This window comes from Diabrotica virgifera, chromosome 10 (genome assembly GCF_917563875.1).
Source record: "Diabrotica virgifera virgifera chromosome 10, PGI_DIABVI_V3a".
NCBI lineage: Eukaryota > Metazoa > Arthropoda > Insecta > Coleoptera > Chrysomelidae > Diabrotica > Diabrotica virgifera.
In genome coordinates, this window is record NC_065452.1 from 63,509,828 (window position 1) to 63,537,611 (window position 27,784).

Below are 27,784 nucleotides of genomic sequence, written 5' to 3' on the forward strand. Positions count from 1 at the left end.
CAGTTAAAAAATTAATGCACTGCCTTAATTGTAGTTATATACATTGTAAAATTGGAACAATTTTGAATAAAAATTCTAGGAGAGTTGTTCACGGATTTCCACCATACTTCGTTCTACGTATCTTGCTGAGATTGCTAAATCCTTATTGGTTAATTGATGTTTATTAAGAATAAAATTGTAAAATAAAACAATTAATAATTTAATAAATAATTTAATTTCTATTCGATAGATTATTAAGAATAATATTACCTATCTTACAGGTTATATATATTTGTCTACACTTTAACCACAGATGTACACAGAATATATAACGTTACTCAGAATAAGGTTGTCATTTGTAGAAAACCAAATGTAAAGTTCAGAAGATTTTCCAGATTTCTCGGACATGAGATGTAGTTAAATCGGTTCTTTTTTGTAAAGTTCTATCAAATCTAATATCTTTAACAAAACCATTTCATCAAAACATGTTATACCTAATTATATTTATGATTTTTTTGAGGAATGTAATGGTACTATGCAGAAAAGAACTTTCCGGCACAGAAACGTCACTTTTCTGCACACTACTGTCAGTTATTCTGTGAGAAAATATTAAGGTTGTTAACATAAAATTGTGCAGAAAAATGCATTTGGAATAGTGGTTGTAGAAAAATCTACTTATTTGAAACTAGTAATATCTAGATATCTACTAATTAACTCAAAAATCCTTCAAATTTTTTGCCTATAAAAATTATTTAGTCGGGCATTAACGTTGGACGCACCACGGGTATTATGGATAATAACTTTGATACCTTAATAACTACAAGACTGTCAAATACATTTCTATTGTTTTAGTTGTAATAAATCTTTAGTTGTTAAAAGAGCGTAGGCGCAAAATTTCGAACTAATAATCTTTAAACGTATTAATTTTTTTCGAATCCTGAGAAAACTAATAAATATTTTTGAAAAATTTGAACGCAGAATGAAAGATTACATTATTACCGAGGACTGAAAGTCCCTTAAAATAAACAAAATGTTTCTTTTGAATGAGATATTTGAAACTAAAAATCACACTCAATATTCTCTTTTCCTTTTACCCCTGTAACTTAGAATAAAAATTATAGAAGTCTTCAGGGACTTTAGGCCCTCGGTAATAATGTAATCTTTCATTTTGCGTTTAAATTTTTAAATAATACTTATTAGCTTTCTAGAGCTGCAGCCAACAAAGTTAAGATTGCTGTGATGGTAGCCAACCTCCGATAGGAGACGGTACTTCAAGAAGAAGAAGCTTTCTCAGGACTCGAAAAAAATCATGCATTTTAAAAGCATTGACCAGAAATTATGCGCCTATGCTATTAATGTAGCTGTAGTTTATTTTGTATTGATTTATTTATTATTTATTTTTCCAGTACAGTGGAACCCCGATAAGTCGGCCCCCGATAACCCGGAAGTCCGGCTAACCCGGACCGATTTTCATCAGATAAACATTTTGATTTTCAATATTTTGTATTTTTCAATTTAATTGTGGCTTATTTCCAATCAAAATAGTTAATTATCAGACAAACCTTTTAACAATAAAAATGTATGTAATATAATATTTGAGAGATAATGTGTATGTGTGTAATTTGAACTATACAATATTAAAAATGACTCATAGCACACGCTGCAGAAACAACAGCCACCTGTCTGTAGTATCTATTCCTTTTTATTTCAAACTGTCAGCATTGTTTAGGAAAGACTATTTAAAAAATTCTTTTATAAACAATGGTCTTTAGTATTGTGTGTCTTGTATTGTTCGCTTCCATTTGCTTACGTTTGGGTTTGGTGTTTTTTTTAGTAATTTTAATGAGTAGGTACTGTGCATGTTTATAAATATATTTCATGTTATTTCAATTCTAACGGAGTTTATCTGTAAGTACATATACCGTATTTGATTAATTTTTACCATATTCTCCGGCTATCTCGGATTTTCGATAACCCGGATTGGTCGCGGTCCCGATTAATCCGAGTTATCGAGGTTCCACTGTACCTAGTTTTAGGTAGTTATTACGTTTTAATAAAATAATATTTAAAAGTGTTTTTTTTAAATTAAATAATTATAATAAATTAATATAACGATCCAAATAATGAAATATTTAGATTTATTTATTTATTTAGAATTTAACACTTACGATAATATAAAATACGAATAATATAATAATACTAAGTAAATAGTATTTACATACATTAGTTAGGTAATAATCAGCTAGGATACGAGATTTTCATCGATAAACGAAAATTTTTATATTGTAAAATAGAGAATCCAGTAGATTAAAGGCCGGTTGTTCGATCAGAAATGGAATCAACTGATCATTATGAAATATTTAATTACTGTCAATGTCAACTTTGATTGGGTTGCTGAAAACATAATTGATTACAATTATGAGATTAATTGATTAATTAATCAATTATGTTAATAATTGTTACGTTAATTGATAATTAATGATTAATTAATCAATCAGTTATGTTAATTATCATAATGATAATTGATTACAATCAACTGATTGGCGTACGAACAACGGATTTTGTTATTTGATGGTTGTTAAGGTGACTAAAACTAAAAGAATAACATTGGCAACATCGATTTTAGTAACAGAATAATTTTTGACCTAGCGTACCTTTTCGTGACAAATCGGATATTTTTCGAGCGATCATCGGATAATCTAGAGAAATGCGATTGGCAACACTGCACTAAACAGTGATGTCGTAGTGCTCATACGTTTTCTTTTAGGTTCTAGGGGAGGAAGGGGGAATATCGTCATACGAGGTAACACCGCCATAACGTCTATCTAAAACATAACGACAGTGTTTAACCTGGTTTAACCTCTAACCACGCAACCTTGGAACTGCTAGTTAAGTGGGGCGAATCGTCGGTGCCGATTCTGATATCGTAGTTAGTTTGTATGTGACTGCCGCCAAGGTGTTTTATTATGTGTTGTTCGTTATAATGTCTTCGACTTCGAAATTAAGAGGTATGTACGATAATAAAACTTCTACGAAAATGACATTATGCTATTTTCTCTTTAATATGTTTGCTGAAGGGTCTGTGCTATTAGATTTGAAATAAAAGAAAAATGTTTTTTAGATAATTGTTATTTGAGCAACAAATACTTTTTGGGGTAAAATCGCCAGAAATACCGGGGTAATTTCGCCATGGCGATATTTCCCCAATTAAGTACTTTGTAATTTAGATAGGTACTAATAATTATTTATTTTTAGATTGCCTCCGCCATGCCAAGACACAGGATATGAACGACTGAAAGTGCAAAATGGTCCTCTGAAGAACTACAAACAGCCATTGATTGTGTCCGTTCGGGAGAGTCTGTGAAAAAAGTTTCAGAAAGAATGCATATTCCTAGAACCACTTTGAGGGACTATCTAAAAAAAAATGATAATAAAAAGGATACATTGGGGCGAAAACCTATATTTTGCCAGGAAATGGAACAAGAAATAGCTGATCATGTGCTTCTAATGGCAAAAATGTTTTACGGCATAACGCCTATCGAACTTCGCCGTCTTGTTTTCCAGTTTGCGCAGAAAAATAATGTTCAGAGCCCGTTTAATAAAACAACTGAATTAGCCGGTACAGACTGGCTTGAGGGGTTTTTAAGAAGACACCCTAGGATAAGCCTTAGGAAACCTGAGGCTACTAGTGTGAGCAGGATTGAAGGGTTTAACAAGGAAGAAGTTAAACTGTTTTTTCAAAATCTTGAAAAGGTATTTGAAAAACACAACTTTCCAGCTTCAAGGGTATACAACTGTGACGAAGCCGGTATATCAACCGTACAAAAGCCTGGGAAAATACTTGGCCCAAAAGGACAAAAACAAGTTGGGGGTGTGGTCAGCTGGGAGAGGGGAAAAATGTCACAGTTAATTGTGCATATAGTGCTTCCGGGAATTACATTCCTCCTTTAATTATATTCCCGCGAAAGAGGTTAAGCCCGCTACTAACTAGAGATGGACCCGAAGGTGCTACCTATAAATGTTCCGACAATGGGTGGATCAACGAGGGTCTATTTTACTCTTGGTTAGAACATTTTAAGAAACATGCCAAACCAAGCAAAGATGATCCTGTATTGCTGATAATGGATAATCATTGTAGCCACAAGTCTCTAAGGATTTATGAGTTTTGTAGAGAAAACTTCATATCGGTTGTCACAATTCCACCACACACTTCACATAGGCTCCAACCGTTGGACGTATCTTTCTATAGTGCCCTAAAAACAGCTGTCAATAGGGAATGTGATGTTTTTATTAAAACAAAACACTATGCCAAAATTACTCCCTATGATCTAGCTTCTCTTTTTAATAAAGCCTATGGAAGAGTAGCAACCATCGAAAAAGCCGTTTTTGGGTTCAAAAGTACAGGAATATTTTCCCTAAACCCAGAGAAGTTCACGGATGATGACTTTGCCCCTGTTACTCATAAAGCAATTGCTATGCCAATTATCGATATAGATGAAAGCATAACTACAGGTGATCAAAAAAATTCAGATCATTTAAACCAAAAAGCTATAAGTAAAGCAAAAACAGATGTTCCTCAGCCAGTGGATGACATAACAAAACCAGGTCCTTCTAGATTAATCGAACCATCTCCCTTAACTCCAATTCATGACGACGCAAGGTCAGGACCCTTAACTGAAGTATCAACTGCAGTAAAACAAGTAACCAAACAACTGTTCCGTGACCTGACTTCTATTCCTTTGAGAAACCCATCAGTACCAAATAAACGAAAACAACATTCCGAGATAATGACAAACACACCATTTAAATTTATTTTTGAATCTTCTGATAAAAAAAGAGAGAAACTGCCACTAAGAAAACGGCTAAAGAAAGAAATAAGAAGAAAAACGCCGAAAAGAAAAAAAATGCACTAAAAGTAAAAAGACCGGAAGAAAAAATATTACTTTTGACTCGAGTATAGATTATACGAATCTATGGAAAGTACTAACATAATTGATGCTGATGAGATGGATGATTTGGTGGAACCCTGCTCAAGCATTCCCCAGGGAGAGAAAGACGCCGGTGATATTTGTCTGATTTGTGCTGGGCCTGGCAAGAATAACGAGTTATGGTACAGATGCGTTATATGTGGCAACTGGGCACACGCTGATTGTTCGGGTTCGGATAGTGCCAGAGATTATTTATGTGACCATTGTATAACCTTAAAATAGTTATTTTTCTTTTTCTCGTTTTCTACAACTTGTTTAGAAAAAATAGTTTAAGTTTTGTATTTAAAATTAAACTTTAGTTTCTTTAATATGTATCAACAAATAGTTGGTTTTTAATTCCTGGGTTTAATCAACAAAGATGTTTTTGCTTTACAATATAAAATATATTTTCAAATAAGTATAATATACTATTATTGTCCTTTTCAAATACAAAATTCGTTCATAACTGAAGGGTAGGTATTGTTTTTTGTGTAATCTAAATATATGGCGATAATCGCCATTTGTGCATTTTTTTGTTGACGCATTTCATGTGTAGTTTATGTTGAAAAACTAATAGTCTAAGAGCCAGTGAACTCTTCGACTAACGGTCGTCCTGTAAGGCTAGAAATTTTTCTAGTGATAATTCATAGCACACCAAGGCTAAAAACCATGACCTGGCTGGCCTCAGCGGTGCACGTGTATCTACCAGGTGAATCGAAAAGTGCAAATTTAGGGGGTAAAATAAACTTTATCCTGTAAGGTTTAAATTTAAGTATGTGTTTGAGTAAGTCATTTAAAAGAAATGTGTACAATGACAGGCGATTCTGAAGAGCATAAGACCTTGCCAGACGAGGGGAAAGATTAGGAGTTTTTCCTAAATTTATTTTTTTTGCATCGAACAAATTTTTTTTTAAGTTTTTTGAATCATTCCAAACAGAAAAGGTCTTTAGTGATTTTTCTCTTAAGTTAATTGTTTTTGTTATATAAGCGATTGAAAATTGCGAAATCGACCATTTTTAACCCTAAATCGGACATTTATCTAAAAATTTCAAAGTTCCCAAGGTAGGTAGATATTCTTTAAACATTGATTGATGAAATCCCAAAGAGTTTTTTGCACTACAATATCGGAAACCCCTTTGTTTTTTAATTGCTAATCAAGCGGACGCGACACTGTAGTATAAGTGTGGACGTTTGAGTTGGCATAAATTCATTATCTCGAGAATGGGCAAATTTCAAGAGCAATCCTCAGACAGGTCGATTTTTATTTTTAAATTAGGACTTTTTGGCATATATATAATACTAGTGACGTCATCCATCTGAGCATGATGACGTAATCGATGATTTTTTTCAATGAGAGTAGGGGTTGTGTGATAGCTCATTTGAAAGGTTATTTAATTCTCTATTCACCAATATAAACATTAACATAATTATTTATACAGGGTGTACAAAAAAAATGTTTTTATTAAATTAACTTTGATTAAATTTGACAAATAGAAGAAAAAAATTTTTTGTACACCCTGTATAAATAATTATGTTAATGTTTATATTACTGAATAGAGAATTAAATAACCTTTCAAATGAGCTATCACACAACCCCTACTCTTATTTAAAAAAATCATCGATTACTTCATCACGCCCAGATGGATGACGTCACTAGTATTATATATATATACCAAAAAGTCCTAATTCAAAAATAAAAATTGACCTGTCTGAGGATTTCTCTTGAAATTTGCCCATTCTCGAGATAATGAATTTATGCAAACTCAAACGTCCTCACTTATACTACAGTGTCGAGCCCGCTTGATAAGCAATTAAAAAAACAAAGGGGTTTTCGTTATTTTATTGCAAAAAACTCTTCGGGATTTCATCAATCAATGTTTAAAGAATATCTACGTACCTTGGCAACATTGAAATTTTTAGATAAATGGCCGATTTCGCAATTTTCAAAATTTTCAATCGCTTATATAACAAAAACTATTAACTTAAGAGAAAAATCACTAAAAACCTTTTCTGTTTGGAATGATTCAAAAAACTTAAAAAAAATTTGTTCGATGCAAAAAGAATAATTTTAGGAAAAACCCCTAATCTTTCCCCTCGCCTGGCAAGGTCTTATGCTCTTCAGAATCGCCTGTCATTGTACACATTTCTTCTAAATGACTTACTCAAACACATACTTAAATTTAAACCTTACAGGAGAAAGTTTATTTTACCCCCTAAATTTGCACTTTTCGATTCACCTGGTAGATACACGTGCACCGCTGAGGCCTGCCAGGTCATGGTTTTCAGCCTTGGTGTGCTATGAATTATCACTAGACAAATTTCTAGCCTTACAGGACGACCGTTAGTCGGAGGGTTCACTAACTCTTAGACTATAACGTTTTCTCTGACAATAAATGTAAACAAATAACTAACCTACCCAATGATGTAGAGAAAAGTCATTAATTTGTTGTTTAGCAATTTAAAAATTTGTAATTTGCTTAAGATGGCGATATTCCCCCTTCCTCCCCTACTATTTAAGTTATAGACATAGGCGGTGTCTAAAATTATTAGTAAATTTCACCTATCTCTGCTCTTAGTCTATAATTATTTCTTGATACCATCTCGTGGTGTCTTTTTGTGCATTTTGCAGCTACTCATAAAAAAGTAAAGTTTTGTTTAATTATGGATTGCATATAAAAATTGTTTTGGTAATTCTTACATACCTACACCATAATTTTCGTCACAATAATTATAAAAATGTTTAAATTTATACTCAGATCGGAGGCTGATAATAATATATATTTTAAAAATAGGTTTAACCTATACATAACAATATGTATTAAGAATAGTAACATCCTGTAGACTGAGTTGCGTAATAAATAGTCAACTTTGTATGTTTATTTACCATTTTTACAATTCTACGTATCCCTGAAGCCATTTCATTTTTAGCCAAATTGGCGACAGCTGAGTAATTATCTTTATCTGCATATGCAACTATAAGCAAATAATAATACACTGAATGTAGCACAGACATACTTTCTTATCAGAATAGTCGGTAGGGTTTTGCTAGGGTGTTTAACAAAGTTAACTATTACTTTAGCTATTAGACATACTTAGTGTTGTGATATTTCATTGTGATGGTTATAGTAGGTACTTGTATAAGTACCTTAATTAACGTAAGTTTAAAATTATTTGTATATATCTCAAGAACTGGAAGTTTGAAACAAAAATAAGCTACACCGGCCAATTTGGTGCTGGATATCATTCTTTTTCTCTTAATGCCTAATATTAGGTCCCTCTAAAGGCCGGTTTTCACGCTACGTTTTCTTGTACGTTTTGTGGGTCATGCAAAACGTACGACAAAATATACGTTTTGTCCAGTATATATGTTATAGTCAAAGCCCGAATTTCAGGCACTCCTAGGTTTGACTAGGCAATCCTCAGGTCTGACTGACGGTCTTAGTCAAAGCCCGAAATAAATTACAGTTTTGGCCTTTGACTAGTCAAACCTAGGAGAGACTAAGTTGGTCAGGCAAAGGTCGAAATTTAATTTTATGAAATCGGGGTTTGACCAGTCAAACCCCGATCAGCTATTAAAATATCGTAATTTGTTAGATTAGGTTTAATAACATTTTTTAATTTTAATGTTAACTATTTTTTTCTACAACCGTGTTAATAATGCAATTTTTAGCACTCCATAGCAGCGTTAAAAATGCTACTTTAAGGCACTAGTGATTTAAAAATTTTAAGGCACTGCAGTTAAAAGTGAATTGTCAAATTGTGAAACGTCAAAATATTTATATTTCATTTAATAACAATAATATTAATAGTACAACTTGCGCAATTTGAAAAGGGTGGTTTAAAAGGTTTTTTAAAATTTAATTTAAACTATATTATTGCATTTTTAACACATTTGTAGAAAAAAACAAGTTTATGTAACGGTATAATATTTTCGCTAATAATTTTTAGACATTCCCCTCGAGTGTAGACAACCAGTTCTACCTTTTACGGGTCATAGGTTTTATGGTTTCAGCAATTAACAAAAATATTGTATTTTATAATGATATATTGATATTAATATATGATATGATATACGTGTTAGAAAGTACATTTTTAAGGCACTCATGTGAATTGCAGAATTTGCTTCGCTCATTTTGCAAACTTTCACATGCTTAAAATTGTACTTTTAACACTTATATCATAAATAACTATTATATTGCCGTAATTAAATTAAAAAAATATTGTTTATTCTCGCATGTTGAGGCATTATGGCATTTAGAGTTGCACAATACGATAGATCTTTTACACGTACATAATTTTGAAGAGAATTTCTTATTGCAGTAGTATTTTATAAAGCCTTTTCCTCCAAATATAGAATCTTTTGTACTAATTTCTCTTAGAGACAGCTTAACGCCTGGAAAATCTTCGAAATCAAGAAAATTCTGTTAGGATTCTTTTATTCTGAAAAAAGTATGTTTATTGTTCCTTATTTTGTACCAACTCTGTAAAAACCGTCAATTGTTTTATCTTGTATGCTACCCAAAATATTTCGAGCATCTGCTTTGGCTCTATCAAAGCTGGGTATAGGTATTGTTACAGTTTTTCCGATCGAAATTGGAGGAAATTTTTTTTCACTTAATTGTTTCATAACATTAGCCTGGGCATGAAGTCCTTAAGCGCATTTCCTTTATTTATTTTAATCTTTTCTGTCTGTGTAACAATACCTATCCCCAGCTTTGAATGCTTTGATAGAGCCAAAGGAGATGATCGAAATATTTTGGGTATCACACAAGATAAAACAATTGACGACTTATATAGAGTTCGTATGAAATACGAAACAATAAACACACTTTTTTCAAGAAATCAAATAAGAGAATGCAAAGAGAATTTTTTAGTTTCGAAGATGTTCCAGACGTTAGGCTGTCTCTAAGAGAAATTAATACAAAAGATTCTAAATTTGGAGGACAAGGCTTTATACAATGCTACAGCAGTAAGAAATGCTCTTCAAAATTATATAAGTGTAAAAGGTCTAACGTACTGTGCAACTCAAAATGCCATGATGCCTCAACATGTGAGAATACACACTAATTTTTTTATTTTAATTACGACAATCTAAAAATAATAAACATTAAAATTAAAATTTTTTATTAAACCTAATCTAACAAATTACGACATTTTAATAGCTGATCGGGGTTTGACTAGTCAAACCCCGATTTCATAAAATTAAATTTCGACCTTTGCCTGACCAACTTAGTCTCTCCTAGGTTTGACTAGTCAAAGGCCGAAACTGTAATTTATTTCGGGCTTTGACTAAGACCGTCAGTCAGACCTGAGGATTGCCTAGTCAAACCTAGGAGTGCCTGAAATTCGGGCTTTGACTATAACATATATGTTACAGTTCAAGTTGATTATCCAGTTGGAGTTGACTCCAACTAGTTGGAGTCAACTCTAACGGCTGGTTTCAGTAAAAGTTGATTATAAATATAAAATGAAGATTTATATTCAACATTTACTAGTAAAAGTAGACTCCAACTAGGAAAAGTATACTCTTCCCAATGCCATTTAGTAAAAGTTGATTCTGATTCATACAAACAGCCGATTCTAGAAATTAAATGTTACTGAAAGTGTTCAAATTAGTCTAGGCTGTATAGTCGCCCCCGTTAGGTAAATTACTCCAATTCGAATTTTTTGCACAAACTTACTCAAAAAGAAGTCGTTATAACAAATCTACTGGGTGCCAGGCAGTACCTTGATCGATAAATTGTTTAAACAATTTTTTAAAGACAAATTCACAAAAATAATTTTTTCACTTCGAACAATATTTTTTTAGATCATTTGGGTTATTCTGAGCAAAAAAAGGTATTTTGTGTTTTTTCTCTAAAATTGATTGTTGTCGAGTTATACGCGATTTAAAATTTGAAAAATGCGAAAATAGCCATTTTCAAGGCTTAATAACTCGGTTAAAATCCATTATTATGAAAGTTAGAAAGTGACCAAACCAAAGTTTATAGCCCCCTCTACAAGATCCATCAGAAATTTTTGTCACTATTTTATTACTAAGCTTTATCTTTAATTATTAACAATGGGCGCTAAGTGCGTATTAGGCGGCCGTCAATGGTGAGTGCTAAAGAGATGCACCATTCCGGCCGTCCAATGGTGAATCTCTTATTAATGAGAATCTCTTAATGAAAAATAATATCTTATTAATGAAATAATGACAAAAATTTCTTCAGGATCTTATAGAGGTAGCTGTAATCTTTGATTTTTTTTTAGTTTCTGACTTTCATAATATATAATATAGTATGGCATTTTTGCCTTTCGGACAGTTCCGGCGCCAAATACATCCTCAACCCTGTTTCAAGTAACTAGTGTCGATGTACTGTACACTAGCCCAGGGGGACCGACGGCTTAACGTGCTCTCCGAGGCACGGTGAGACGGCTCGTGTCATTATTGGAAATGAAAATGGTTTGTCTTTGGCAGGACTCGAACCCACGTACACTGGCGTAGTAATTATCTTTAACCGAGTTATTAAACCTTAAAAACGGTTATTTTGGCGTTTTTCAAAATTTAAGTCGCTAATAACTCGACAACAGTAAATTTTAGAGAAAAAAGGCCCAAAGGATCTAAAAAAAATTTGTGCGAAGTAAAAAATTATTTTAGCGAATTTGTTTAAAATCATTGCTTATCGCCAAACGTCACTAAAATCATCCATTATTGTACTCATTTGCCCTCATTTTCGGCAGTAAAGTAACACTTTCTTGTATTGAAAGAAGAATGTTACTTTACCTGCCGCGATTATTAATCAAATTAACGGAGATTGAATGTAAGTGGTCAATGGCAGCAATCGATTATTTATTTGAGTGAAATTCAAATTTATTTACTTTAATTATTAAAAATATTGTACAAAATTTATCTTATTATTAATAAAATTTATGTCAAAAAGTAAAATTCTGTAGTGTTTCGCAATTATATTCATACAAAATAAATCAAAACTTTACAGATTTAGTAATTAGGTAGGTATACAATGTGCAAAAGTCATCTGTCATTACTGTCATACGAATTTTAACGAGCCCCCTACAAGATACTGAAGAAATTTTTGTTATTATTTTATTACTAAGCGGTTATTTTTAATTATTAACAATGAGTGCTAGGAGCGTATTGACGCAGCTATCAATGTGAGTGCGAGTGAGATGCACCATTGCACCATTTTGGCATTTAAAAATTCAAACTTCTGTCAAACCACAAAACTGTCAAAACTTTTTTTGTAATTTATTGCTCACATGTCATCACCATGACAAGGCGAAAGTTCTTCTTCTTGTGGTGCTTTCTCCTTTAGTGGAGGTTAGCGACTACACTGGCAAATCTGTCTCTGTCCAATGCGGCTCTAAACAAAGATGTTGAATCAAGGCCGGTCCAGTCTCTGATATTTGTAAGCCATGAAATCTGGCGCCTACCGGGACCCCGTTTTCCTTCAATCTTACCCTGGTTGATCAGTTGCGTGAGGCGGTACTTTTTGTTTCTCATTATGTGTCCCAGGTAGCTAACTTTTCTTACTTTAATGATTTTTAGCAGTTCCCTATCTGTACCTATTCTTTTCAGAACATATTCGTTGGTGGTGTGGGTTGTCCAAGGTATTTTCAAGTCTCTTCTATAAAGCCAGAGTTCAAAGGCTGTGTTGTGTTGTGTCCAGGCCTCCGTTCCATACAAAAGTATTGACCACACATAGCAATGCAGAAAACGACATCTAAGGCTGATATTAATGCTACTGTTACAAAATAAGCTTTTCATTTTGATAAACCCCTGTTGGGCTACCTCGATTCTCGCTCTTAACTTCTTGTTTATAATCAAGTTGATTGTTGAACCAGCAACCAAGATATTTGTACTAGCTTACATATTCAAGCTGTTGGTGTTTCACATATTTATTGGAAGAGGTAAATTTTTGTTCCTTGATATTCTTATAACTTTGGTTTTCGCAGTATTGATCTTCATCCCCATTTTTTCACAACTCTCAGTAACCCTATCCAACAGTATCTGCAGACTATGGTCCGAATCAGTCATTAATACTGTGTCATCTGCATACCGGATGTTATTTACTCTCTGCCCGTTTATCCTGATTACTTTTGAAGAATGCGATAAAGAGTTCGCAAATATTACCTCAGAGTAGACGTTTAAAGTATGGGTGATAGCACACAACCCTGTCTAACACCTCGTTGTATTTCAATTGGCCTTGACGTATTACCATTGGTCTTTATGATTGCTGTCTGATTCCAATAAATAGCCTCTATAATTTTAGAATCTCTTTTGTCGACTCCGATGTCGTTCAATCTTTCTATCAAGGTCTTGTGCTTCACCCTATCGAACGCTTTCTCAAAATCTATGAAACAGATAAAAAGGTCTGCTTGCTGATCTTTGTATCTTTGTGCCAGAGTTTGAAGACAGAATATTGCTTCTCGTGTCCCCATACCTTTCCTGAAGCCAAATTGTTCTTGACCGGTAACCTCATCACATTTTTATAATATATTCTGTTCTGTATGATACGCAAGAAAAGCTTCAGAATGTTATTTAATAGACTTATAAGGCGGAAGTCCTGGCATAATTTGGCATTCTTCTTTTTAGGCAGTGGTATGAAGACTGATTCAAGCCATATTTTAGGGATAGTCCCTGTATTGTAAACATTATTAAATAGTCCAAGAAGAAGGTCTAAGTTTTCCTCGTTGATTAACTTCAATAGCTCAGCTGGTATTCCATCTTTTCCGTTAAGGATGTTTAATTATATGAAAGTGTGCTAAAAAACAGTGCGAAAAAGTAAAACCGATCTAAAATACATTGTTACTTCAGACACACTTTAAACCCTTCATGCACTGCTATCTATATTTACAATTTTCACACAATAAAACCTTTACATTTACATAATATGAAATAGAGTAGATAAAAATTATTTTTGTGAATTTGGTTAACAAAAATTGGTTAAACAATTTTTCGACCGCGGTACCGCGTGACACCCTGTGTATTTGTTATAAGGATTGTTATACGGATGTATTTCTTTGAGTAAGTTTGTGCAAAAAATCGAATCAGAATAATTTACCTAACGGGGGCGACGTTACAGACTATACTAATAAGTATTTGAAACGGTCAAAACAAAGAAACGCACACTCATCAAAAATGCACTTGAGATTCTCGTATAATCAACATTTACTGAATCGATCCAGGAAGAGTCAACTCCAACTAGTAAAAGTTGATTTAAATTTTTAAAATCAACTTTTACTGCTCGTTTCAGTTGGAGTTGACTCCAACTAGTTGGAGTCAACTCTAACTGAGAATCAACTTGAACTGTAGCATATACACTACGTTTTCCCTTCCGTTTTCTACCTCAGTTCCAATCCAGAGTTTTGAGTTGTGTGATGTTTATTTAGTGAAATTTTTTATTGAAGAGGAAACACGGCTGCTTTTATTTTTCAACTACAACGATACTACGACTGAGAAAAAAAGGAATGAAGAGGGAAAAGACAAAATGGTCAAGAGAATGGCTTCTGAAAACAAGCCAGTATTCCCATGTCTTGTTACTGAAAGAACTGAGAGGCGAACCAAATGACTGGCACAATTATTTTGGAATGGACACCTCAGCCGATTGTCAATTGCTAGAGTTGGTAACACCATACATATTGAAACAAGACACCTGCATAAGAAAAGCCATTACACCTTAAACCCCATGAAAGACTAACGGCAACTCTCAGATATCTTACAACAGAATGCAGCTTCAAGGAATTGGAGTTCACAACCATAATATCCAAACTAGCGTTAAGCAAAATAATTCCGGAAATATGTAATGCAATCTATTTGGTTTTATAACAGAACTTGGCATCCTTGGTATATTTTGATCATTTAAAAATTCCAATAGGTCAAAGTAGGCACCACAAAGATAGTTTGTATATCTTTACTTCTCCAGTTCCAGAGATAACTGACAGTCTCACTTTTTTCAACTCTTTTTGTAAACCGATCTCACCTAATTTATTTTTCTTGTATCTAACTGTCTCTTTATTCATCGTGTCCATTTCTTTGTATTTCTTTGTAAGTTTCTCATCTTCTTCTTCTAAAAGTGCCTATCTTCTGGAGATGTTGGCGACCACATTCACCCATCTTATTATTCTATTTACGGCAGCTCGAAATAGATCAGTTCTGTTGACGTTAGACCAGTCCACTTCCTAAGATTGGCCAGCCAGGATATACGTCTACGTCCAGGGCCTCTCCTGCCCTCAATCTTGCCTTGTAGAATCAACTGTAGCAGTCGGTATTTTTCATTACGCATAATGTGGCCGAAGTAAGCCAATTTTCTGTTCTTTACGGTGTTAATTATTTCTTTGTCTTTTCTTAGCCTCTGGAGAATAGTTATATTAGTTGTGTGGTGTATATATGAGACCCTCAACATACGTCGGTAGCACCACATTTCAAACGCCTCTAACCATTTTATGGCATCTTCTGTCAGGCTCCAGCTTTCAACTCCATATAGGAGGACACTAAAGACGTAACATCTAATAATTATTATGCGTATATTGATACTTAAAGACAAGTTGCACAGAATCTTCCTAAGACTGTTAAAAGAGCTTCTGGCTTTTTCTCAGTTTCTCATACGCGACGTTTTTTTTTATTACGGCTACTATATATAGTCTTTAGTTTTCACTTGCCACACACACGGAAAACTTTTATATAATTCAATGAATTCCCCGAGAAAATCGTGGATGCATTGCCACAAGTCTGACATTATTAGGCTTTTTTTTGGGAAAAATGAAGGGAACTGTAGTGGTGCTAGTCGTCAACTGAGTTAAGATCGGACGACTTGTCTGAACATGTATTTACATAATGTAACGTTTTATCCTATCAGTTCTCGCCAGATTATGCTTCTCCCATCATTTCTTCGATCTGACCTTGGATTTCATTTCGATTCGGCCAAAACGTATGTTTTGCTGTTTACACGCCACGTTTAATTGTATAGGATTTGTCCTATCCAACAAAACGTACAATAAGACGTAGTGTGAAAACCGTCCTTAACATTGGCGAGTTGTTCACGGTCTTTATATCTGCTTCCTTGCAAGAAATCGGCATTCAATTTTACCTTTCGTGATAAGCTGAAGGATTATGTGTTGGTCGCCTCTAAAAACTTGCCTTAGGTATGACATTTTTCCCATTTTAGTAGTTTTTCCTATAGGGAATCATTGTCGTGAACTTGGCGACTAAATATCACAACATTTGCCTTAGAATCATTCATTTGTAGACCCATTTCTCTTCCTGTCGTATTTACGCAATTCAGCAACTGTTGAAGGACCTGGAGTCGTCACCTTATCTAAGACTACTGATCAGTTTGCCATTGATTTTCACTCCAAAGTCTTTATCTTGGCTTTACCTCAAATAAAGAATGCATCCTTGTCTGACGCCTCTTTGAATGTAACATTCGTCGGTTTTCTATGTTTAAAAATCTTCCATGCTGTACCCTATCAAAAGCCTTTTCGTAATCCATGAAAGCCACAGTGCCTTTCTTTTGCACCGGCATATCCGGTTTGATCCGGTATAATCTGGTTTAGAGGTACCGTTTCTTCTATTCTTTTAAACAAGAGTCTTTCAAATGATTTTGACTTTAGTGGTAACAAACTGATCGGCCGATATGAGTTGGTTTCAGTTGGCGGCTTATCAAGTTTGGCTACCATGATCACATGTGCCATTTTTCATTGGATGGGGTAGTATCCACTCTTTAGTAGACTATTGTATGTGATAATCAGCAGGACTACAGCGTTCCGTGAACAAAATCTTCACACGTTCTTCAAAATATCTCCTACTATTAAATCGTGTCCAGGTGCCTAACGTGAGTTTAATAATTTTATTTCTTGTAGTAGTTCTGTGGGGGATTTTATATGAGTCGATAATTGGTAGGGAGCATTTTAGAAGTCTTCAACGTCATGATCTTTATTGTTTTGTTGGACGATAGCATAGTACTGAAAACATCTGTGAGGTATTCTGCGAAAACTTCAGATTTTTCAGGGTTAGATTGTACCCAACCCATGTTCTATCAGTTTTTCTTATTGAAAGGGTGCTTATGACTGCTCGTTTAAATTTTTTTGTTGCTTTTCATAATGAGTGATCGTCTGGGGATAACTGTGTTATGTATGAGTTTTTTACCTGGTGTAGCTCTCGTAACCCAACCCATGTTCTATCAGTTTTTCTTATTGAAAGGGTGCTTATGACTGCTCGTTTAAATTTTTTTGTTGCTTTTCATAATGAGTGATCGTCTGGGGATAACTGTGTTATGTATGAGTTTTTTACCTGGTGTAGCTCTCGTAAGTCTGTGAGGTAACTTATTTAGTTTCGTTTGTCTATTGGATTTCTGGTTCTTTGACATGTTCGTCCAGCTCTTCTTTTTTCCATAATTATTTGCCTAAAATGTGAAGTGGTATGTTTATTTTGTTTTGTTCCCTTCTGTGACTCTCGGGAGTAGCTGTCCATGAGGCACACTGGATTTTGTGTGTTAAGGTACGTATCCATACGTTGGTGCTCGCCGCTCGGCGCTCGCCCTCTTCGATTCAACCAGTTTGCAGTTTATATCTAGGGGAGCGAATGCCGTATCCATTTGAGCAGAGCTACACCAGCACGGAGCACCCACGTATGGATACTATTAGGTTATTAGTGCTGATTTATTTATTTATGAACTGTTACGCGAATTGACTTTTAATTATTATTAAATAAATAAAAGACTTAATTGAAATTCTTTAATTTATAACACTTACAATTTAACACTTAATTTTACAACAATATCTAATTTATTTTACACTGTCTAATTTTATTTACAAGTATTATTTATCTACTTTAAAAATATGTACATTTCAATAACCGATCGCGCCGTCACAATAATTCACGCGATGGTAAAATATTAACTAAACTCTAATTCAAAAAATCCCTTTTATTTATACAATGCTGAATCATCTCGAATACAAAAGAATGATCTAGAACAGTGGTTCCCAACCTTTTATGTCTGGCGACCCACCTTCTGATGTTTTTTCATATTCGCGACCCATCCCTCACCCATGATGATACGCTATTATGTACTCTGAACGCCACTCAGCTACTGTAAGAGTCACGCCGCGACCCACCTGAAATCTGTCCGCGACCCACTAGTGGGTCGCGACCCACCGGTTGGGAAACGCTGATCTAGAATAATCGAGTAGTAACATAATAACTTAAAGCACGTAAAATCGATTTTTCTAGTACCAAAAAGGTTTGTAAACAAATCCGATCGAGATGTTTCTTTAAATTAGGGTCGCTCATAAATCAATCAACCACAGGTGCATTGTATAAAAAAAGGTTCTTGATAAACAACTTCGTTTAAGAGGCTATTACATCTTCCTAAATTTAGTGTCGTATATTTAGAACGTCCTGAATTCAGGATAGTGTAATCGCATTTAGACAGTTAGCATCCTAATTAGGATGGTTTTCGACATCCTAAATGGCTAAATAGTCGGGACTATAACGTCGCCCCCGTTAGCGAAATTATTCCGACTCGATTTTTTTGCACAAACTTTCTCAAAAACAGGTCCGTATAACAAATCCACAGGGTGCCAGGCGGTGCAGTGGTCGAAAAATTGTTTAAACAATTTTTCTATACAAATTCACAAAAATAATTGTTTCATTTCGAACAAATTTTTTAGATAACTTGGGTCATTCTGAGCAAAAAAGGTTTCTATTAGTCATTTTTCTCTAAAATTGATTATTGTCGAGATTTACGCGATTCAATATTTGAAAAATGCAAAATGCGAAAATGGCTATTTTTAAGGCTTAATAATGTGATTAAAAATTATTATTATGAAAGTAAAAAGTGACCAAATCAAAGATTAAAACCCCCTCTTTCAAGATCCTGAAGAAACTTTAGTCATTATTTTATTACGAAGCTGTTATTTTTAATTACATATTAACAATTAGCGCTATACGCTGTATCGTCTCCCCGGTTAGCGAAATTATTTCGATTAGGTTTTTGAAATACTTCTTTACGATCGAGAGTGGAATTTTATAATACCGGGCGCATGCGCACACAGACAGTATGTAGTTCGTTGCTAATCTTTCAAGATATGTATGTATCAGCGCTGTCGGCGCCAATAAGTCATTAAAAGGATATATTAGTGTTTTTAGTAAATGTATTATTTATTATAATTTTTGTGTCTTTGGATTTGTCTTCCTCGGGAATAAGATATTTTATAATAATAGTAAGTATATTTAAAGTATTTTTGTATACTTCACTTGGTCTATTAAATTTGTCAGTATGTATGAGAAATCTTGTAACCTGTCAAAGCAAAGGGAATATAGCTCAGTGGTCGAGCGTGTGACCGGAGATCGAGAAATCCCGGAAGATTCATATTCTTTTTTTTTATTTTATTTTTTTTTATTTTTGGTATTGTTTTAATAAAATTTTTTTAAAAGTGGTAGGTAAGAAAGTTAGTTTAATATTTAAATAAAATACAAATAACCTGTTAAGTATATTTATTTCTTTGAAATTATATAATAAAAGTGTCACAAGTGTCTTCTTACGTGTCACGTGCGTACAAAGTACACACACATTCTTTTTTTGCACAAACTTTAACTTCAAGTATTACGTACCACAATTTTTGAAGATTTTTGCCCCCAACCATCCCCCAACCTGCGTTACGGAATACTTTAACGTCCCCTTATGACAAATCCACAGGTTTTTCACTTCTGACAATTTTTTTTAGATAAGTTGGGTCATTCTGAGCAAAAAAGGTCTCTTGTGATTTTTCTCTAAAATTGATTGTTGTCTATTTACACGCGATTTAAAATTTGAAAAATGCGGAAATAGCCATTTTCAACGCTTAATAACTCGATTAAAAATGATTATTATATAGCGCTAATTGTTAATAATTAAAAATAATAGCTTTATATTAAAATAATGACAAAATTTCTTCAGGCTCTTGAAGGAGAGGTTTTAAACTTTGATTTGATCATTTTCTGACTTTCATAATAATAATTATTTTTAATTAAAATATTAAGCCTTGAAAATGGCCATTTTCGCATTTTTCAAATTTTAAATTGCGTATAACTCGACAAAAATTAATTTTAGAGAAAAATCACAAGAGACCTTTTTTGCCCAGAATGACCCATATAATCTAAAAAAAAGTATACGAACTGAAAAAATTGATTTTTTGAATATGTTTAAAAAAATGTTTAAACAATTTTCCGACCTCGGCACCTCCCAGCACCCTGTGGATTTGTTATAAGGACATCTTTTTGAGTAAATTTGTGCAAAAAAGTGGAATCGGAATAATTTCGTACGGGGGCGACGGTACAGCACCGTCTAAAATCAGAGAACATCTGGTACAATACCTGTACCCAATCTGTACAATCTGTACCTTTTGTACCCAAGACGATAAATATGTCACCGACACGTAATTATTCACTCGACACGTCCGTCACTCAAGCTGGTTGTTCAAATCTGATTAGGAAAAGCTTTTGTTTTTTTACCTGCTTTTAAAAGTTTTACCTACTTAAACCGAACCCCTGTGGTTTTAACACTTGGTTTTCAAACCTTGTCTTTGTGCTGTCTTTTATAATTTACGATCCTAAATTTAGGATGGTGTAATCGCTAGTTCGTTGACTGAATTTAGTGTCCTAAATCGTATCCTGAATATCGGTCCTGAATTTAGGATAATGTAATACCCACTTTAGTCTTGTTAGTCCGTGAGCTGAAAATAGTTGAGTGACATAATTGTGTCACAATACGTACCTTTAGGTATTGTACAGCTTCTTCTATTTCTTTCTCATCTTTTATGTGGTGATTCAAACTGATTTTTTCATCTAGAATATTTTGAAACAATTGCCAGTCAGTTCTTCTAGTACATAGTTTAGGTGTTTCTTTTTTCCATATTGCTTGAGTGCTTATTGTTATGATAATAGGACTGTGGTCTGATGATAGATCAAAGTTTGATTCAGTAGTGCTGTATACATCAGATATGCCTTTGGTTACAGCAAAGTCCAACATATCTGAGATTTTTTGTAAGTTTGATGGCCAGTAGGTAGGCTGTCCAGTTGATAAGATGTTTAGATTGTTTTGTTGAATTACTTTATATAGTGATAGGCCTTTCGGAGTCGTTAATCTTGATCCAAACGCAATATGCTTAGCATTCCAATCTCCTGCCGCTATAAATCTTGAGCCAAGAGAATGGAGAAAATCCGGGTATTCTTCTGATGATACAGTATGACGTGATGGACTGTATACTGCTGCAATAGTCAAATGCCCGTCAAAAGTTTTCAGTTTTTAGATAGTATGTACCTTGGATTTTATTAGAAATATAAGACTGTAGGTTGAAATGTTTAGTGGATGATTTAATGATAATTGCTGTTCCTGCATGTGCTGTGCTGAAATTTTTAAATATATATCTTTTTGATTATTATATACATATCATTTATATATAATTTATATAATATTTCATAATTTATACAAACTGAACAAACTGAAAAATCTCTGATGCAGAATTCACCATTATAATAAAAATTAAAATGGTAAATAGTTATTTAAATCTGAAACTTTTCTTGTTGTAAGTTGTTTCTAGTACATCCTTAATATGCGATTTTTACAATTTATAAGACAGCAGACGACGAATATAGAAAACAAAAAGGACTCTACTATATGCACTCACATTCGGTTTTCATTCGTCTAAGAAAAGGACAGAAAGAAGCTTCCTAGTACTTTTCTATCTTTACTCAGATTTGAGTACTAGGAAGTTTCTTTCTGTCCTTTTCCTAGACGAATGAAAACGGAATGTGACTGCATATAGTAGAGACCTTTTTATTTTCTATGTTCGTCGTCTGCTGTCTTATAAATTGTAAAAGTCACAAACTAAGAATGTACCAGAAAGAACAGTTTCAGATTTTAATAACTTTATTTTATTATAATGGTGAATTCTGCATCTGAGACTTTTCAGTTTGTTTAAGAGATGTCGCTGAATTGCGTCCCAATGGGGATTTCAATGATCTTTGAAATTTCCCTTAAATAGATGGGCTAGCTGGTTTTCGCTTCAGAGGTGTGCACGCTGCTCTGCTGAGGAAGCCTATAAGGCGGAAACAGCTGTCCAGGGATTGTGCATCCCTCTGAATCGAAAACAGGCAAAAACTACCTTTCATAATTTATCTTCAAAATAAATGTGATCTTTTTGAAATTAACAAAATTTTTTGTTTGTTTCAGGGATGAAGATCTGGAGAAGTGAAGCGGTCCACAGCTTCTCCTGCTCCAGCAGTATTATGCACTTGAAGTCTTCATGCTGATAAAAACCGTTCATGCTGGAACGGTGGGCAGCACCGTGGCAGGCATTTGGCTGCTGCTACTGGCGCTGGCGGGGCTGTGGGGGCCCGCTTCTGCAGGCATCCTGCTGGCGCAGTACCCTGGCCCCGATGATCCATCTGAACGCTTTTGGCACATGGCCATCGATCAAAAAACTCAGAGAGTCTTCGTGGGCGGCACGAATCGCATTTTGCAGCTGGACGGAAACCTCCGCCTGGAGCAGGTGGTGACTACTGGCCCCAAAAACGATAGTCCTTCGTGCCATGCCATCGGATGTAATGACCCTAGTATTCCCCTTTCCCTAATGGATAATTATAACAAAATATTACTTGTTGAACCTGAATCAAGGACTTTAATATCGTGTGGATCCTTGTCCCAAGGAGCTTGCTCTAAGTATAAATTAAGCAACATTAGTGCCGAATCTCAGTTTATTCCCAGAAGCATTGCAGCAAATGATGCCAACGCATCAACTTATGCGTATATAGGGCCCAAAAAATACAACCATTGGGGTCGCTCAAATATCCTTTACGTAGGAACCACGTTTACGAACAATGGTGATTTCCGACATGATGTGCCGGCAATAGCAAGTCGTGATCTAGAAACCTTAGAAATTGCAGAATTAACTTTTAGCAAACAGTCTCTGTTAAGTATTGACGTTAAATATAGAGATCATTTTATTGTACAGTATGTATACGGATTTAATGCTAGTGAATATGCCTACTTTGTTATTGTTCAAAAGCAGTCTCACCTACCTGGTCTAGAAGAGCAGGGTTATGTTTCACGGCTTTCAAGAACTTGTATAAACGACCCCAATTATGACAGTTACACGGAAGTTACTTTATTATGTGTAGACCAAGATACGAAATATAATCTAGTGCAAGATGCGAAAATCACCTTTGCCAAGGAAGAGTTAGCTTCAGCATTGGGAATAACAGTTGGCTCTCCAGTTTTGGTAGCTGTTTTTAGACCTTCTGTAGGAATAACAAATGAACCACAACACCACTCTGCCCTATGTCTTTATCCATTGCGAGATATCGAAGGAAAATTTATCGAAAATATTCACATGTGTTTTAATGGCAGCGTTAAAGATCGAAATATGGGTTATGTTTCTGGACCTATCTTAGATGGCAAATGTCCAAGCAGTGGCTCTGCGGGAAATATTCCTAATTTTTGTGAAGTTGGACTGAAAATTAGCGGATTCACGCCTTTGGTAGCTACAGCTTCGCTTGTATTTCCTAACATCTCCCTATCTGCAGTTACCACTGGTTCTACAGGAAAACATGTTTTGGCATTTCTCGGAACAACTGATGGAAGGATTAAGAAAGTGCTTTTATCTGGACCAGAACCTCCAGAATATGAGGAGGTATTTGTAGATGATGGTAATCCTATTTTACCAGATACAACCTTATCACCAACTGGAGATTTTCTTTACGTCTTATCAACAGCAAGGGTAAGTCACTTCGTTTTATTTTACATTGTTCTTAATGTAATTAGTAGAACTACTTCTTTAATTTATCGGTCTAGTGTTAATAAAATATGTACTTTCAATATTGTTCATACATATAACAAATACATACTATTAGGTTTATGATCCTATTGCATAACAACATAATAAACAAAAGCACTGCTTCAAATAATTTAACAATATCTTCTTTTTCTTTCTCCTTTCTCCATCTTTTTTGTGGTCGATACTTCTTCTGCCGATCTCTTGCTATTTTGACCACGCGGACCATTCTGCTTATGTGGCCATTCCATTTTTTTTCTATTTAGTGTCCATTCGTTTATACATTGTACGTTACATTTTCTTCTAATCGATCACTTCTCTTTCGATCTCTCAGCGTATTTCCTGTAATTCTTCTCAGTACTCTTATCTCTGCCGTCTCCAGGACTCTTTGTGTTGTTATGTCGGGTCTTGTGTCTGATGCATATGTCATTATTGGTTTAAATAAAACGCGGTATGTGCAGCCAACTTAAAACCGAGAAATCGCCTCTCAAAGTTTTTTCTCAGGACTCTATATGTTTTGACAACTTTTTAACGCAAAACAGGTTAACACATGTCTCACAAAAAAAATCATGTTTTTATCAAAGCTGTACATAAAAAGTCATATACCGCGTTTTAATTGCGCAGCGGACATATTACTCGATCAGAAATAGTGCCGTATCTGCATTTTATTTACAAATAGGATTTTTTACAAGGAAGAATAGTTACCAAAAAAGAAAAATAAATAGATTATAATTGTTTATTATATACGCAAGATATCTACATGTCATAAATGTTCAAAATACGAGGTCGCAACACGAGTCTCGATAAAAACGCGGTAAATGCGCTGTGCTCAATCAAAACGCGGTAAGTACATGATACTCGCTAGCACATACCGCTTTTTAGTTGAGTACTCTGTAGATGCCGCATTTTAATTAAGCAACTATTGAAATTTAGCACATACGGCATATTCCAATTTGTTTATTTTGATAGTAAATAAAATGATACGGCTTTCAGACATTGCAGACACATAAATAAGGTCACAAGGAAACCACATATAGCAAAAACTCAATTTTCAATTTTTTTTGCAGATACCGCGTTTTAATTGAGGACGGCAGTTTTACACTGACGTTATAAATTCTGACTTCATTTCAGTGTTAATATGTTGGTTTCGCCATAGTGTTATTAAGGCATTCTGCCAGTTTATTTGCTTTTTGTACTTCTTTGTCCAGGTCTCCATAACTGGATTGTATTTCCAATTTTAGGTATTTTATTTCCATACTTGTTCAATACTGATGTCATCAATTTCTATTTTACATCGGATTCTTTACTGATTACTATTGTTTTAGTTTTCTGAGATGGGATTATTATATTAAATTTTTTTGTTCTTATGTTAAATCTGTGAACAAGTCTTTGCAGACTATCTTCATCTTGGGCTCTCAATATTACGTCATCTGCGTACCAAAGTATTTTTACTTCTTTGTTTCCAATTTTGTATCGTCTTTCTTTGTTTGACACTTGATAATTTTATCCATTATTAAATTGAAGAGCATATCAACGGCGTAACCAGGATGATCCGAATAGGAGGTTACAACTATTGGGGGGTATAGAATACTGCAAATTTAAGCTCTAAGTACATCCCAATGGGGAGTTATAACACCCAAACCTCCCCTCGGTTACGCCACTGGAGCATATCGATCAATGAGTCTCAGTCTTATTCCGCTGCCTATAATCTATTTATAAATTCTGTAAGTTGTTCATCTATTCTGACTTCCATTTTCTTGTTTTGGTAGATGTTTTAAATAGTTTTTATGATATTTAGGGGGACTTCTCTATTATATAGAAGATGGATTACATCTTCAAGTCTTTCTATATCAAATGCTTTTTTAAAGTCAATCAGACCCAGAAATGCTGGTCTATTATACTCTAGTAACTTCTCAGTAATTTGATTTATGACGAAGATTGGAGCTGTACACGATCTTCCAGTACGAAAACCCTGTTGTTCGTCTGCTTAAAGGACGATTCATATTTATCCGTTCGGGCACGTAGCGTTTCGTTTACGAAAAATATTGTTTTTATGGTTTTAAATATGAACCATCCATACTATACGGAGCGTATAGTATCAGACAACTCTTTGTTAAATCAGGTTTTTATATTTTTCGGAAACGAAACTCTACGTGCCCGAACGCATAATATGATTCGACCTTAACTTATCCTCTGATTCATTATTTCTTGTAAAATTTTAGTTGTAAGTTTTAGGGTAGTGTTTAACAAGTTTGTACTTCTGTAGTTTTCTGACTAACAATATTGAATAGGTGAAATCATATCGCACCCCCAGTGCAAGACTGCAGTAACTCAAAATTTTATGAAAATGAAGTAATCATGGAATTCGATTGTAAACATGCATATCTATCCCCTGTAAAACTTTAGTAACTTTCAAATGCTTAATGGGCTAAATATTACAACAACAGTTTAACTATTTTGCGTTTTTGAACATAAGTTCCGTGCAAAACTGTTGTAACTCTAATGTAACAGAGTTACAACAGTTTTGCACGGAACATTGCAACGGATTCGATAACAAGCAATGAAAAAAGTAAGATATTTGTTATTTTAATATCTATTCTATGGTGTTTAATTGTAATATACATCGCGTCTACGTAATCCATTAACGGCTGAGACAACAAACAAAGATTTTCGAGACCAATCTATTCATGTAAATTTTATGTCCTTTGTGTGATATTATATTTATTTTCCATAAGATGTGTGCGATGTCGTTTGACCATTTATTTGTTAGATTAGATTAAAACCACATAAATTAAGACTAATTATTTACGACCAAAAAGTATTTTTTCTCATGAAAGGAAAAACAGTTATCTTAAAACAATATTGACAATACTGAGAGGTCAAAAATGTCTATTCTCAGAAAACTTGCCAAAGAATAGCCAAAAATTCAAATGGCCAAAAAGAAAGATTTGGTATACTTATGCCATTCGGGTATGATACCAGAAGTCCACCATAGTTTTTATAAAAATATTTTGGCACAAGATGATGTACGAGAAGAGGACAACAACTATGGTAAAACCTGTCAGCAACGGGCACTAAAAATCAAAGAACTATTTTCCGATATAGAAAGGTGGCCGGTATTGCCAATTTTTGTAGTCAAGATATACATAATTGGTTTGGGGAATTTGTAAACTGGCCGTTAGTACAGGTGGCCGATGTTGGCAGGTGGCCGGTAACACAGGTTTTACTGTAAAAGTAAATGTGTCTACACTTTTTACAATTTTCTCCGTGCAAAACTGTTGTAACTTTGAAATTCTAATACTAAATGTGTAGTGATTAACAATTTTTTCCGTGCAAAAGTGTTGTAACTTTGAAATTCCTAATTTTTTTTTGCATTAATATTATTTTATTTAAATTTCTATTTTTGGTTAATGTAATATAGGCTGAAAAGCATGCAAAATCATAATTAAATGTTAATTTTTCTTAAAACTTGTGTCTTATTTCACCGAAATGTTAGAAATTATTACAATAGATCAGTTGTGTTCAAATTAAAAAAATAGATGTTCAGGTGAACAGTAGTCATTATAGCCACTTTACACGATGCAAGTAATTGCGAAATTTATTGCACAAGTTCTTGCAGCAAGAACTTCTGCAATAAGTTGCAACTAGCTTTCTGCAATAAAGTGATTACACGGTGGAAGTAATTGCATAAACTGACATGAAATGGACAGAAACTTTGACATACCATAAATTTTAGGTTATGTAGTTTTTATAAATTAAAAATGTAATTTTTTGAGTAGAGTTATCAGATATATTAGATTAAAAATGTTAGATTATAATTTGAGAAAATTATAATATGTATTATGTATAACAAAATCAATTAATACCTAATGCAAGTATACCTATAATACATTATTCATTTGCAAAAGGAAACAAGTGTTAAATACAAAAGAAATAAAAATATAATCATCATCAACATCATTCTCTTTGCCTTATCCCTATGCGGGGTCGGCTTCCCTAATTGCATTTCTCCACACAATTCTATC

At 34.0% G+C, this 27,784-nt stretch overlaps 2 protein-coding genes across 3 annotated transcripts in view; both read left to right on the forward strand.

Moving 5' to 3' along the window:
- Positions 1–27,784, forward strand: part of LOC114338513 (plexin-B) — a 462,796-nt gene that overhangs the window by 372,000 nt on the left and 63,012 nt on the right. For both annotated transcript variants that reach the window (XM_050641507.1, XM_050641508.1), the window contains exon 2: positions 22,160–23,705. In XM_050641507.1, coding sequence (XP_050497464.1) covers positions 22,233–23,705 — 1,473 coding nt within the window. In that variant the 5' untranslated portion in view covers positions 22,160–22,232. The remainder of the gene's footprint in view (positions 1–22,159; positions 23,706–27,784) is intronic.
- On the forward strand, positions 2,901–5,554 carry LOC126878665 (uncharacterized). The gene is made up of 2 exons (XM_050641509.1): positions 2,901–2,987; positions 3,235–5,554. Exon 2 carries the CDS (start codon positions 4,101–4,103, stop codon positions 4,890–4,892), a length of 792 nt encoding a protein of 263 aa, XP_050497466.1. The 5' UTR covers positions 2,901–2,987; positions 3,235–4,100; the 3' UTR covers positions 4,893–5,554.

Coding starts and splice junctions, on each gene's coding strand:
- LOC126878665 (XM_050641509.1), top strand. CDS start 4,101: ATGGATAATCATTGTAGCCACAAGTCTCTAAGGATTTATGAGTTTTGT.